This window comes from Ixodes scapularis, unplaced genomic scaffold (genome assembly GCF_016920785.2).
Source record: "Ixodes scapularis isolate PalLabHiFi unplaced genomic scaffold, ASM1692078v2 PGA_scaffold3__209_contigs__length_174095766, whole genome shotgun sequence".
Taxonomy (NCBI): domain Eukaryota; kingdom Metazoa; phylum Arthropoda; class Arachnida; order Ixodida; family Ixodidae; genus Ixodes; species Ixodes scapularis.
In genome coordinates this window covers 10,020,740-10,036,248 of record NW_024609868.1, presented here as the reverse complement: position 1 = coordinate 10,036,248, position 15,509 = coordinate 10,020,740, and the positions used below count along the sequence as shown (strand labels likewise).

General features: G+C 44.0%; 1 protein-coding gene across 1 annotated transcript; it reads right to left on the bottom strand.

The window, feature by feature from the left end:
- Positions 1-3,041: 3,041 nt before the first annotated feature.
- LOC8025384 (guanine nucleotide-binding protein-like 1) lies at positions 3,042-15,370 on the bottom strand. Its single transcript, XM_029992692.4, has 12 exons — positions 14,965-15,370; positions 14,726-14,855; positions 13,986-14,082; positions 13,801-13,929; positions 12,407-12,547; positions 11,173-11,371; positions 10,633-10,716; positions 10,177-10,356; positions 8,518-8,696; positions 6,221-6,392; positions 5,391-5,534; positions 3,042-3,292 (listed from the first exon to the last, which is right to left on the bottom strand). Exons 1-12 carry the CDS (start codon positions 15,047-15,049, stop codon positions 3,111-3,113), a joined length of 1,722 nt encoding a protein of 573 aa, XP_029848552.3. The 5' UTR covers positions 15,050-15,370; the 3' UTR covers positions 3,042-3,110.
- Positions 15,371-15,509: the final 139 nt, after the last annotated feature.

Sequence of the window (15,509 nt, the reverse complement as noted above, 5' to 3'; positions counted from 1 at the left end):
ACTATAAATGTTGTAAATTCCATAAGAAAAAAAAATATATTGGGTAAACATTTTGTCTTGCTCTCAAAACTGGTTTACCAGCCTTTTCTATGCACTGCGAGCATAATTGTGGTAGTTATGTAGTGTTTGTGCCTCTGGCCACACAGTGAACATGTCTTTTTTTTTTTTTGTACTCATTTTAAAATTTTTAGGTCAACTAGTATGGCAGCTCTAAAAGCAGTTTTAGAACTGCTGCCAACTTCTATTTTTGTAAAAGTGGAAGAAAAAAAACAATTGCTCGAAAATTACCATGCAAATAGGTCGCCCACATTTGTCAATGCATCAGGTTCGTGAATTGGATTACTCTGACCACCAAACTTTGTTCCTGCGAATATTGAAAGGAAAGAGGCCGATGTTCAGGAAACTGCAAAATGTTGGGTGCGCAAGTCTACTGTAGTTTGGAATATATTGCACCCTGCTGTCTTGGGTGCTTTGCTGCAGTACAGCTACGCACTGTAGGTCAGTGTGGCTGTACAATGTGAGAAAGTGTAGCTTTTGTATATACCCCGTTGCTGAGCGCTGGTTTGGTGAACATTCAACTTAAATCGGCGGCAAATTTTCAGTGATAATTATTGTAGCAGTGCATGTAGTTTGTTTGAATGAAAGCTAGTGCAGTCAAAATCTTAACTATACTCCATAGCACGATAACTTGGCAAACTGTGGGGACTGCGGACCCCGCGACCCAATAAGTGCGTCGCAGCAAGGCACATGCTGACAAATGCTCCCGTGACGTGTGTCGCATGCCTCGCTCAAACGCTCTTATTGGGTTGCGGGGGCCACAGCCTTCATAGTCCGGCAAGTTACCGTGAAACGGAGTATAGCACACACGTTCTTGTAAAAAAAATTAATCTCTTGGGAGGGTGAATATATACACAAAAATTTGGTCACCTGCGGGTAGTCACGTGTCCCCTGGGGGGTCACGTGATCTCGGGGGAGAGGGGGTCACGTAACCCCCCCCCCCCCCCCCCCCCCCCGTTACGCCGACGCCGCTCAGGCTGGAGTCGGGCCCCTAAGAGCTGCGCTCTAAAAAGACCCGATGCAAATTTGACTATGCAAGGTGCACTGAAATTTGTAATTGTCTAGACGTCCGGTATTTGTACCCTTAAATAGACCAGTGTTGGAAATCCTAGCCTCTAGCGTTAAATATAGGAAATATTAATGTAAAATGCAGGCTCTTGTGAAGAGGGGAGCTGCACATAAAACAAGATGTTTGCTTTTTACATCACTCTTGGCATTGGTGGTGTTCTTAGGGCTTTGCGACCACACATTTCTGACATTCTTGCACTACGACATGTGCGAAGGTTTCTAAAAAACAAAAAGTCTTGCAAAGAGCGCAGCCGCCTGCTGTGTCATGGCATCGGCATAAACAAACATGCCGGCACCCAAGGAACAGAGCACACACTAGTCTATACTAAGTAAGGGCAGACCCAAAACTTGGAAATAATATTGAAAACTTTGGGAGTGGGTGCCTGTTGGTTTGAAGGGCAAAAATGCAGAGGACGCATTTGGTAGAGTGTGCTTCACTACTTTGTACCAGCGTTCTCGGAGAAGTGGCTGATAAGGGGGAGCATTTCGGTTAGCAAGGTGTGCTCAGAAACCAGGTGAGCACTTGATATGGTCATTTGCTTATTTTTAAAATACTGTAAAAATATGCCTACTCCTTATGGTGACGTCTGCATATGCCCAGTGTTTCGCAATAGTAACTTAATTTTTGCGAATCAAAAGTGATCTCAGGAAATGGGTGACTAATAAATCAACCGCTCCGATTAATAATGTGGTCCATGCATTACGAATACTTGAAAGGATTAAACATTGATGACGGGGACAGAAACAGGACTTCTTTCAAAAAGAAAATGAAAAAGTCTTGTTTCCGTCCTCATCCTCGATGCTTTATCCTTTCAAGCAAAACGCTTGTTTTCAATTATTCAATGCATTGAATCACTTTATTAGCAAATTTTGTTTCTGTGAATTATTTTGCCAAAATGTGCACTGCCAAATTTGCAGAATACTTCTGAATTTAGCACAAATTGCATTTCAGAAAGTATGACCAGAGCATTTAGTATTTTCTCGACTACTATTTCATTCTCTATTTACAACTGAAGGCATTCAATATTGACTCTCCAGGTCCAGCAGAAACTCTGTTCTTTCCACAAAGTGCTTTCTTGCAACACGGAAGTTTTGCTCCCACTTTTCAATGGTGACCACATGCATAAGTAATTCTTCAGCCCATTAGCTTTAAGCTGTCTTAAACTATGCTGGCTTGCAGCACCTTTTTATACCACTAGCCTTTACCCAAGGGGGATATGGACGCAAACGTTTGGGAGTCTAACCCTGAAGTATATTGGAACTCATTTTTCCCTATCTCGCATAAACTTTTGAAAAAGGTAATGCTTGTTTCGAAGCCTCCAGGATTTGGGGATGGGATCCTGCCAAATAATAAACGGAAGAGTCGTGAAACTACCTTCATACACAAAACGACAACCAAAAACAATGGGATGGGACACAGCCTCTGGTGCTACGACAAGGATGTGATGAGCCGGACAAACTCTACAAACTGGAATTTACACGCATGGAGGATCGTGCCAGCAGCAGAAAAAAGTGACTGAGAAGTAAGCTGATCACACAGGAAGGACTCAATCATGTACTTGCAACCAGGATTGACTGTACAGGGTGTTTTAGCTAAAGCTTTCGGAAATTCCTTCCAATGGGGTGGTTGAAAAAAAAGAAACTCTCTTTGGGAACAAACTGACAGCCATGACAGACATTGGGGATTGCAAAAAACATGCCAACTAGCTAAATAGTTAACTACAATTTACTAATTAACTTTTTAATTCGTGAAAATGAACATATGGTTCCAACTAGAAACTTGCCGAGCATCATCGAAAACCCCTTAGTCTCAACCACCCTATCGGTAGAAACTTTTGAAAATCTTTGCTGAAACACCCGGTATATATCTAAGGGTTTGCAATTCGCCGGAAGGACCTCCATGGAAAGGCTTAATGTAAAAGGTTGTGAAGCTTCCTTTATTACTCAAACTACTCTGCACAGAAGAGGGTAGATGCTGATCTGGTTCAGGAGGAATCCTCCAAGGCGGCAAACTTGTTGGTTTGCAGCGCACCGTAGTCATCGTCTTCGTCCTCCTCGTCATCTTCACTGCTGCTCGGCTCGTTGTCTTCTTCCGCATCGTCGTGAGCGGGCGTTTCACCTCGGATGCGTGCAAGTTGGGCCACGAGAGAAGAGTTTGCCGTGTCCTCTGCAATTGGAAATGTTGTGAAAACGTGGGCCTTTCCGCAACTCTAAATGCGTGGGCTTTAAAAGAAAAAGATCCTGAAGTTAAAGACACCCATAGCAGATTTGAGGACATTGTGAAAGGTGTGCATTCCAGATGTTTCTTGGACAATGCAAGTTGAAGTGGCCGAATGACAACTGAAAGATGTATGGCAAAATTCCACCTGAACAAACTTGTGCGAAAGTTGACTCAACTCAATGCAATGAATCCAATGGAGTTTTGCTGAGAAATTTTAAGCAAGTTTGTTCATCTGAATTGTTCTTTTCAATTTGAGTTATGTTTAAGTGGTATTTCACTGTAGTGGCCCTGCACTGAAATGAGATTAACTACTGACACGAGAAATAATGTACAGCCAAAGAGCAGATGGTAGCATCTTTAAAATTAGTTAAAGTGGAGTAGGCAGCTTCACTTTGACGTAATATTTAGGATGTGATCATATATTGTGCCACTAAAGCGATACCAGTAGTAATTAATTTAGGTTTCGTTTTCGACCAGAGCAACTCTGCTTCATTTTTGTTTTTGCAAAAACAATGCAGTCCTCTTCAGTATCATTTAGGAAGATCACATGGCAAATATTACGACATAGTTTTGTCTAAATTTTTCTTAAATGGTCTGGCAAGCTTTGCAAGTCGCCAAGTTGCCGAAATCGGCCGACTCGAGCGGGCGAATCGAGGTGCAACCAACAGCACAGTCAAGGTTACGGCGTGGACGTAGCCAACATTGAGCTAAACGTCATCACCATTGCCCCCTTTTGCTTGTTTTTACGGCAAGCGTAACGGGGGACATCAGCAACGTTTCCTCTTGACGCACCTGCGCAGCGTGCTTCTTGAGAGCTGTCCGGCCACCCTACCCTGGTCCTGCTGTTACCAACGTCTTTCGCGTCACAACTGCCATCATCATCTCACCGTTTGTGATTACTGTCTCAGAGTTTCGTCCACACTACGGACACTATGTGTGCAGACTTATGCTGCAGTAGTTCAGCCATTGTCGAACGTCGTAGACACCAAAACAAAGTGAAGAGTGCGGTTCAGACGACGCTTGCGCCTGGCACACGCCAGCCCCCTCCCGCCTGTCTTTGCATAGAGGATCATGTGACATTTTGTACCATGTGATAGCCATGTTCTTGGTGGCTCGAGGCCAATATTGCCGGACGGAGCCAAAGTTTGGTTTCTGCTCGTGTTTAAGATTAGATTTAAATATGCATATCCCATTTTTCGCAAAGCAAATGACGTAGTTTCATTTACTAAGGCTTTTTCATGCGAAATAACTCATTATCCCGGAATCATCATACTTAAAGGCCACATGCAAAGGAAAAAAACATTTTTTTAAACAGCTTAGATGGAAAAAGGATGTCATAAAACAATACTAAAACGAAGAAAAAAAATTTTTAGAGCTATATTTACAGCACTATACGAATTTGTAGTTGGTGCCCGCCGGCGCCGCGGAAAAGTGGCCTTTATTTATCACGTGACTGGCCCTTATTTATAACGTGGTGCTTGCGCTCTCTCGGAAGCTTCGTATGGCGTCTAAAAGTAACTTATTCATCTTTGTTTGAAGTATAACAAAAAAACTAAGATTAATATGTAACTTTTAGAGCCCAAAGAAAACTCCTGATAAAGCGCGAGCAGATGTGATAGACCTGTGCGCTGGTCAGACGACGGCGGCGGCGCCCCGAAGCAGACAAACTTGTGCGGCGGCGACGACGGCGGCATGGAGAACGCGTTGAAGCGGCGTTCGCACAACGCTGAGCGTGCGGCGGCATGTGACTTTGCGGCGGCAGCGACACAGCGCGGCGGTGCGCGGGCCTCCCACGTGACCGGCGGCGGCTCTTGCGGGCGCCAACTACAAATTCGTATAGCGCCGTAAATATAGTTCTAGAAACTTTTTTTCTTCGTTGTAAAATCATTTTATGACATCCTTTTTCCATCTAAGCTGTTTAAAAAAATGTTTTTTTCCTTTGCATGTGTCCTTTAAGCGGAGTTACCCTTTAAGGATAGCTGGCATCCTTGGTCCACGCATATTTTAGACAACAATTATAGTGACAAGATCAGATAAATGTTACCCTGGTGCAAACTGTATCCAGGTGGTCGGAAGGAGAGGCAAAGAGTGCGGCCGTCCAAGGCCATGCGTAGCAGGCTGTTGGCTGCTCGGTAAGAGTCCGGGCGCCCAGCCTTGGCCGTCAGGTAGCCCCTCTGCAGGGCCCAGGCTGCAAGGGGAGGCAAGCTACATTCTCGTAGTTGTATTGCCTCCAGCACCTTAAAAGATGCTCTGAAGCAATATCTGCAACAGCCGTTTCGACCACTGAACTTGCGCTTATAGACTTCGTACTGTATAATCATTCAAATCTAGCACCTTGACTCGCGCAGTGTAAGTAAACGACTATCGCGGGTGAGTAGCAAGTTTGCAAGATGCACTTTGACCGAGCAGAATATGAATCTGCAAGATATAATTTTCTTGAAAGGCAAACATAAAGATACAGAGGTGTACTTTAGACAGAGGTAGACTGCAGGTAGCCTTGCCCATGTCAATAAGCAGACTCCGTGCATACCATGATGAGCTAAGGAAAACTAAAATGATAATTCTTTAGAACTTGTTTTGCCAAATGCATTAATGGTGCGGTGCATTCCGTACCGGTCTCGTTAGTCCCACTTCGAGATCGGTAGCATTCCTCATTGGAGTTGTGGCTTTTGCACGATTGTTAAGCCTGTGGAAAGCCCACCTGCCAGTTGCGTGCTGAAATTTACTGGTTGAAAAGTTCAGACACAGATTGACAGCTAATGCGATTGGCAGTTTCAGTGAGAAGGGAAAGAAGTAGAAAGTCTGCAGAGCTAATGGACAGCCTGGACGGACCGTCAGTGTTCCTTAAGATGGGAGAAGCTTAGGGTGTCGTACCCTCGCAGAGCTCGAACGCCGACCACGGGTAAGTGTCCCCTGCAGGCCCAACACTGTCCGACTCGGGGGGTTCGAGCTTGAGTATGGAGGGCACGGGCAGCCTCTTGGCCAGAAATTCGATGGCCGAGTAGGGCTCACGCAGCTGGGCCACTGGAAAGCATCCCGTGAGCACCTGCAAGGACGAACCACAGTAGACGGGGTCACCTTCGAACACGAACCTGCACGAAGGTATAAACTAATGTCATGCCACAAAAAGTGTGGCAAAATGGGCCCACGTCCCTTTTGTGACACTCTATGCCATTTTATAAATTTTGTGACACTCTGCCATTTTCGTTATTCTGTGTGGTCGAAGAGTTTCTCCATTTTAACTGCCACACACTAGTCACGTGAGCCTGGCACTCAATACAAACTTCGAATAGATGGAATGGGACATCACAGTATTATTCGGTTGACGAAACGACTGATGCTAAATATTGAAATACAGTTTCGTGTTGATATTTTCAGTTCATGCCAAAAGACAATTTTCAATGTCTACCGGTGAAATCCAAAAAACCAGAGCCCCACTCATGGGTACACAAGATTTATGAGTATACTTGTTTTCAGTAAAATCTGGATTTTTTCTTTTGTTCGATCGACGTTTGGCAGTTTCCATATGTGGCTGTTGCGGTTGATGAATATAGGGAACAAAACTGTTTGCTAGTGCCACTGAGTGAGACCAAATGAAGAGATAGGGGACATTCATTTACAATGTGAATCACACTTTCAAAACACAGCATGCAAAGCAACTTGTATGAGGTTGTTTTTTTATTTTTATTTTTTTTTTTTGCTTTACAGATTTGTTTTAAAATACCCATGAAAGCTGCTTAACGCGTCTGCACAGGTGAGTTATACGGCCAGGGGGACATAATTAGGTTTCCGTGTTTTTGGATAACTCCGATAAACCCCCCCAAAAAAAACACTCGTCAGTAAAATTTTCCACAATTCGGATTTATCAAAAAAAAAAACACTCAATTTCGAGGTCACGATGGCAAAATAAAAGGCAAAAGAGACGGTACTTAATGAATAAGGTTTGTCAGAGCACACAGTTAGTGCCTCTGAGAAAAAGTCAATTCAATTTTTTCTTAATCTTGGAACAGTAACAGAAGATAGTTTCCCGTTTATCTTGTCAACATTCGTTCAGTACAATGGGCCAATTTACTTCTGGACCATGACAAAAGCAACTGTTCCGGTTTCCAGTTTGAACCATACTAGTTGTGTGTCTTAGAGGGAAGAGGGTTTGTGTTTTTATAACAGTGAAAGATGGGAATGTGTAGTTTTTATACAATGGGGGGGGGGCAGCTGAAGGTTTTATGCATTTAGGAGTTCGGCTTTTCCAAAGTGCCGACATTTATTGAAGTAATACTTGTTCTCAAGACTTGTTGTGGGACCGCTAACTGCCAACACCAAATGCAGCTGCAGAAATATCTTTCGATACCAGTGATTTTTTTCATTATTATGAATTAGTGTATGTTTGTGTCCTACATTATTTATTTTTATAAAAAATAAAATGAAGAATTAAACATTGAATTTCAGAGAATTGGAAATCTAGAAAAAATTAATTCTAATAAACCCAAAATTTCCAGCAAAAAATGAACTCCGAAACACACTTTCCGAATTTCACGAAAAATAAATTAAGAAAACACAGAATCCTAGACGTAATGTAGGGGGCTAGTCACCAAAATAAGTCTAATAAATAGCTAAAATTTGTTAAGTAATTCTTTAAATAGCGAGAATAAATACGATTTCAATTAGGAATTTGCTGAGCGTCATCGAAACCACTAAATCAGTAAATTTCCAAAAGATTTGGAGCACATGGGAAGCACGGCAGTTTGCTAAAGTTACCACTCGTGTATACTCTGTTTCACCTTGTGTTGTACCGCAGGAAAGGCTACAAGCGAGAGCTCCTTGCTCTATGGCACACCTCGGCGGCACAAGCTCTCGTGCACCAAGGGCAGCTGCCAACGCTATTAGCTCGCGCTTCCAGCCTTTGCTGCGGTACAACATAAGGTGAAACGGAGTATAGCAGGAGTAAAGCCGGCGACAGTCACATTCGCTAACACATGTTAGGCAATATGCATACTTGACGTGTTTTCCTGTTTTAACTCATTTAATATTGTTTTAGGCAGCATATGTCTAGTGGTGTTTTTCGGGTCTTACACCGATTCAGTTTGGTAAGTGATAAGGAGCGAGTCCATGAGCTAACAAGTTACGGTGGCATGGGAGTGCAGGATCACGCACCAGTGGATGGCGAGCCCCACCTGGAGTGCCTTGGGTTGCAGCGAAGGAAAGACGAGGCCCGGGCAGTCGCAGAGGCGCACATTGTCCGTCAGGAAGATGGTCTGGAAGTGCTTGGTGTGGCCAGGGGTGCGCGACACGCTCACCACCTTGCGACCCATCAGGGCGTTGAGCAGCGACGACTTGCCCACGTTGGGGTGTCCTGTTGGGAACCACGTGGGCCAAGCTATACGGGAGGTCGACCGAGCGCAGTAATGACGGAACGACCTGAAAGTGCTTTGGAGTTCATCTATGTCAGTGGTTCTCAAACTGCGGTCTGTAGACTTTAACAGTCCGCAAAAAAATTGGTGGGGGGGTCTGCACCGATTCGAGAATTGCTCCAACAGGAACGGGTAAGGCACTCACGGTGCGCTCTTGCTAACTTCTAGTTGTATGTGCATTTTTAGTGCAGGCTTCATTGGAAAAAGATGATCCTATTAAACAGTAGCTAGTCCAGTGGTGTATGCTTTTTCTATATCTCTCTCTCTCCCTCTCTCATCCTTCCTATACATTCAGCTGGCATTATATATATAGCAATGAACCAACTAGCTCAGCTTCAAGCCGTCACTTTGTCCGAGCTCGTCCATGCGGTGCCATGGACGATAAACGTGATTTATATTCAACCTGACTGACAACTTCCAACTTTCTCAGACTTACGGCGATGCAAGTTCTTTGATGTGTGCAATACGTTGTCATCCTACAAACTATTCAATAGGCGTCTGCATTTGATATCCAAAATAGTTGGGGAGTCCACAGCAATGCAAAGCTTGAAGAGGGGTGATCTACAGCATGTCCCTCCAAAACATTTATACACCAAAATGGCTCTTAAAAATAAGGGATTTGATGCATCAGGCTGTACCTTTTCTCAAATATGTCTTTTACCGGTCCAATTCATATACTAAAATTTAAATTCTTTACTTCCAATAGAACTAAAATGATAATTCAAAAACTGATTTTTTCAATGGTGGAGCAGCAGTTGTTGAAGGGAGATCGAACAACGGCCATGTTTGCCCAGCTTATTCAGAGATGGAGCCACCAATGTCGGCAAGCACAGGTGAACGCAGGCATTGGGGGTGCTTGCTGTCACCAATGCCAGCGAAAATGCACCTATCATATCTCTTGAGAAAAACCAAACTCTGAAGGCAGATGCAAAAAGCAAGAAATAATTGTTAATAAGGGTAACTGATTTGTAAAGCAGCATTTAGCGTCTTTATTTATCACTATCTATTGCAAGATGCTCGCCGCGGTGAGAATGCAAGCCGAGAATTAAATCATCAACCTGCATTCTCGCGGATATCAGAAAGACAAACTGAAATGCGCGCTTCAAAGAGGGTTCTGTGCAAAGTCCGACACCCTGCGCCAACTGCGCGGATGGTCATGTTTGCCCAGTTAAGCAAACGTGGCCGTCCGATCTCCTTCCAACAGCTGTTACTGCACCATTAGGAAATTAAGTTTTCGAATCATAATTTTAGTTTTATTGGAAGTAGAGCACTGAAATTTTAGTAAAAGACGTCTTTGAGAAAAACCGAAGCTTGAAATGCCAAGTCGTCGAATTTTACAGGCCATTTTGGCGCGCAAACTTTCTTTAGGGACACGCCATATATCTTCTTCGTGCTAAACAATCTTCGAAGGCTTTGGCTCACCGACAAAGCCCAGAGTGAGCCGGCCATCCTTGAAGCCCTCCTCGCCATAGAAGCTCGTGTCGGGCGCCACCAGTTCGGTCGGGGCGTTGGCCAGCGGGTCAGACTCCTCTTCGTCGTCATCGGCAGCCACCTCCTCCGCCGACTCTGCGTCGATCTTCTCCCTCCAGCTCGACAGGTCCACTGGAAATAACGGGCGCACGGAAGGACCGTTACTGGCCTTCTTCTTCCCTCCAAAGAGCAAACTCTCCGCAACACCTCATCGGCTGTTTCAGCAGGTCATCCGCCATGTCGTGCGCATGTTGTCGTATCGTCGTTCTTGACAGCCCCAAGTCGTGGCGAGCCAACTTCTCCGACGTGTGGTAATTGCAGTATGGAACATGCCGTTGCATGTCATGGTGTTCTAGCCACGCTGCTACCAACGATTCCTTCTGATTTCCTGACGAAAGTTCGACTCACCTTTCCCGCCGAGCATCTCCTCGAGAGCCGCCACGAGTCCCCGGCAGGCGTCCGCCGCCATACGCAGCCTGCCCTGCCGCCTACCTGCATACGTGGATTTGTGAAAAACAAAGAGAAAGCACTGATTCACACAAAAGAGAACACGCACGTAATCGAGCAGAAGCATATTTAATTAAGGCCACTGAGACGTTTGGTGCAAAAGCAGTAAAGGGAGCACCTTGCTTTGGAATATGTCTCAACTGTGCAAGCAAAAGTGCCAGTCTGAATTCCAAGCCTGCACCAGTAGCCTTGGTTCCAATTATCCATAAACCATATATGCCCCCCTGCTAAATATTAGAAAGTGCCTCATTGTCACAATAGGAAATTTTTCCCGGATGCAGGCGGTTGCCATTCAAGCTCAAAGCCAGATTTACGCCATCACCAGAGCAAAGCTGAGAATTTCAAATGAGTATCTGTCTATTTGCCATTTAAAAAATGCTAAAATCAGGAACTTGCGTGTCTTTGCCGAACAACTGCGCGTTTACAAAATCTGGTGCTCACCTTTCTTGCCCTTTGCAGTCATGCCGGCGTAGGATGCAAATGGCAGCACCACAAGTCCGGGAAAGCGCTCTCGGAAAAATTGGATCCAGGCGGCAGTCAACTTGTCAGGCACCAGGTCGATCTTGTTCAGCACCAGGATGAGACGCTTGCCCAGGTCTTCAGTGACATGCTTGTGCAAGGCTGGCGGAAAGTGCACCACCTACGCAGGACCCGGATGGTATTGCACATCTTTTCTCCATCTTGTACAGTTTGAGGCAAGTCAGAGACCTAGAGGTGCTAGTTTTTAGCAATTCTACCCTTTTCTGCTTTCTTATTTAACACTAACTTGAGAAGAGCACACAGCCACCAGCATGCAGGTTAATATGAAGCAGATATGCAAGAGAGGTTGTACAGAGGATAAGGATGCTTAACAAAGCCTTAATTCTAACAGAATTTTAATATTCTTGTAGCTCAAGTGAGCTTGCCCCTGCAATCCTAGGTAAAAAAAAATGTTGAAAAAAATGCTTCTAAGCACCTCTTCCTATTGCAGTAGAGATGTAACAGAGAATATCCTGTACACTGATCCGTTATCATTCTTCGTAGAATCTTTTTCACTGGTCCCTAGCAAAACCTATACCTTAGATTTCAATCTTTTCATAGTGATCGCAGCATCATGCAGACTATTTATTTATGACATCAGATGGACTATTACTGCATTCCTTCCAAATGCCTATCATTATTCAATAAAGCTTCCATTATTATCTACATTATTTTCCAATTGCCAATTGAGGTGCTTAATTTATGTTGCATTGTAGTGTTGGTTTCGAGTAAGCAGAATGTCACACACAGTTTTAGCTCGTCGATGCCCCAAAAATGGCATTCTTGCTTTGTCCGTTAAAGAATGCACTCGGAAGGTGCCGCTTTTAAATGACGAGCTGTAACTATTTGCAACATCTACTCACTCAGCAACGGCAAAAAAAAAGAAAAAAAAGAACTGTATTGAAAAATGATGAAATATTAGTGAAAAATGTTGCAATAATCCACGTTAATGTTACTCATAAATGTGATATGAATTGTGAAAAAAAAAATATGTGCAGTGATTACTTCCATACCACCCCTGATACAACAATCTGCAAAAATGTTTGGTTGCACTAGTCCAACTGACATAGGTGAACCATGTGCACAATCTTCTGCTTCTTCGCTTCAAGTCGAGATTAGCAAAGCTAGGTTAAGTTAGGCTGCGGCATGGACGTACAGGATGCCGAATGTCTGCCACCAGCAGGATGACTTCGGACATCTCCAGCACTCGCCAGAGCTGCCTCCAGGTCTCGAGGTTCAGCTCAAAGTAGCTCAGCTCGGCATCTGCAAAGGACCGCTCGATCGACTCCACATACTCCTGCGTGGGAGGAAGAGGACAGATTGGTCTGAGACCCTTGTCGGGTAAAGCTCGTACAAATTTTCAGGGGTTAACAGCAAGAGGACAAGAATAGATGCAACTTGTTAAATTTTTGTTCTAGAGAAAAAAAAAAAGTTGGGCCATCACATTTAAGTTTACTACTCTGTTAATAACACTTTTAGCAGAAAATAAGAAAGAGAAAGAAAAAAGAAAAAAAAAAAACACACACATAAAAACATTGTCACTTTTAGAGGGCACTGTAACTTCTTAAACAAGATAAAAGCTTTGTATGAAAAACCTTCCTGCACTGGATCTCCTTTGTGACTTGTATAGAGAAAATAAAACATGTGAAGATTAAAGATATCCCAAAAATTTTTTTTACCCAAAGTATAGCTTTTTCTTCGTTTTTTTTTTTTTTTTTTTTGAGTATTTGAATCTCTGAAGTAAGGAGTCCACTCCAGCAAGTTTGTATGCAGATTAATTCCAAGAAAAAAAAAGAGTTCACGATACACAACTTCAGCAGGCATCCTTAAATGAAACTGATCAAAGTGCCCTAAATTTAGGGCTTCAAATTTCCTAAATTTTAATAAAACACATTACAAATTTTTTAAGTATTTAAATGAACCAGCCCTAAATACCCCAAACCAGAGGTTCTCAAATGGGGGTCCGCAAAGGCATTCTAGGGGTCCACAAAGCCCTGCCTCATCAATCAAGCCTGGTAATCAGTTATATTTTTTCAGATTCAGAAGAAACATTCCAATTTTCGGGTGAGTTTTCTCGTGTCTATGTCATTGAGAAACGTCTATTTCACACTAGCCCTTAGCTATATTCATTCATTAAATCATTATCATAATTAGCCTATACCTTCCTTTTTTCCTTCACCACAAACGAGGTCCTCCATCATATCTGCCGATCCACAAGAGGTCCATGGAACATGAATGGTTGAGAACCTCTGCCACTGCCCTAAACCTTCAAAGGAACCCACTTCAATTCCCCAAATTTTCAACAAACCTGTTCCAAATTCCTTAATTCTAATCAAACATGCTCCAAGTTCCCTGAAGACTTAAATGAACCAGGCACAAGTTAAACACTCCAAATTCTTTTATTTGTTATAAAACCTGTTCCAAATTATCTATAAACTGACCCAGCTCCAAGTTTCCTAATTCCTCAAAGGAACCCAATCAAGGTTCCCTAACGTTTCAACAGACCTCCAAATTCCCCAAATTTGTCAATCCACAGTACCGTCTGCTCACCCGGAAATAATGGGCTTCCCTCGCTTCCAGGGCCTCTCTCGTCATGGACCTGTTCCAGGGCGGTCGCTTTGGGATGTCCAGTGCCGATCCAGGGAGGAAGAACTCCTCAGGAGTCACTTCGAGGGCTTTCTGGAACAGGGAAACTCCGTTTCCCAGGGTTGCAGACGCTACATCCGCTGACTCACCTCTGGCAGAACGACGTAGGGCTTCCTGGCCTGCTGTTTACGTCGCTGAAGCTCTTCGGGGGACTCCTTCTTGAACTGCAGGCAGTACCGGAACACCCTGGGTGCCAGAGTTCATCTCGCGCTTCACAACAATGCATGTAGTTGGGCTAACACGAATGAAACAATGGTGCTGTGCGCGTCAACCTGTTCATCCCCTCCATGTGTACTTCACTGTGTTTAACGAAGAATGTGTTATACGGCTGCTATTATTTCCGTCACTCAACCAGAGATGGAAGTAAATAAGCTGACTGCCAGCCAAACGCCGACACAGTGCTCGTCTTCTCACTGATTGGACACCAGCGCCGGCCAAACGTCTTCTTTGAGTGCAGACAACAGAGTCCGTCGTCTGCTTGCTGCATTCATCGGAAGATGGCATCGCAAGTTACATTCATCGCAACCGCGGTCGTCTGCAAAGATGACCGCCGTTGATTTTAGTAAATTTTATGGTCTAATTTCATAGAGGAGGAGAACTATGCTTTGAAATTCCACAAAGATAAGATGCACCACCTCAACGCCCATTTGGTGAAAGTTCAAGCTTCTCATGTGCAGGCGCCGAATTTTACGGTTAGTTTTACAGCGTGAGACCCACTGGGCTTATCCTATAAAATCGGCAGTTTGCTTCAACAAGCTGATGCACAGAGAACTGTTGTTCCAACAAGAAAAGCAATATTGAGGAAATTCAAGTAACTGTAGTGACGTACCGACTTGAGCGCTGTCCGACATCTCCTTGCGCGTTTATGCGGATAACCTCGCCGAGGGAAAGAGGCGCTTGCTGTTCTGCATCGAGCTCTTTCTTCGACGGCTCCTGCCTAGTTACGTTGCCCCCGTGTCCTGAAAAAGGAAATGGGGAAAAGGGCATATTCACGAGTGGCAAATGGTTATGGATATGTCAAGGCTCCATGGTAACTAGATGAGTACCACGTTGCAGTCAGGCATTTACCTCCGTGTTTGCGCTCTCGCTTTTGTTGCAACTGGATCTTTTTCTGCTTGGCACTGAAAGGGACTTTTCTCGATCCCTGGGGCATGGTGCCGCTCTGCTAGAGTCTTGCTGCGACGCAAAAATGAGTGACAGAAGCTGTCCAATGCCTCTCCCCTCACAAAGCACGAGGAGCATACGCTTTCCACGTTTTGGGCAGCCAGAACGCTGATCAAGAGGAGCTTAAGGATTTGTTCCGACTAGGTGTCACTAATCTGTTCAAATTTGATCAAAATTAAGTTCGGAGGCAGACACTCCTCACAGCCATTTGACACACGCTCGCAATAAATTCAACCAGCAGCAGCCGATGATGTTGGCGATGCGTACCATGCGTACTTCCACAGTGGCGTACTTCCGCGTTGAAAGAAAGAAAGAAAAAAGGTACAATATATCTGTTTACTGAGTATTTAAAATAAATTTACCTGGTTTTCTTAATAAGACGCAATAAAATTTAGATATAAACTATTTATTTATCTTAAATTGCTTTTGAGGAGTCCAGAATTGTAGCC

Coding starts and splice junctions, on each gene's coding strand:
- LOC8025384 (XM_029992692.4), bottom strand. CDS start 15,049: ATGCCCCAGGGATCGAGAAAAGTCCCTTTCAGTGCCAAGCAGAAAAAG. Junction 11,372..12,406: donor TGGCAGACATTCGGCATCCT/GTACGTCCATGC, acceptor GGTCCTGCGTAG/GTGGTGCACTTTCCGCCAGC. Junction 10,717..11,172: donor GACTGCAAAGGGCAAGAAAG/GTGAGCACCAGA, acceptor CCACGTATGCAG/GTAGGCGGCAGGGCAGGCTG.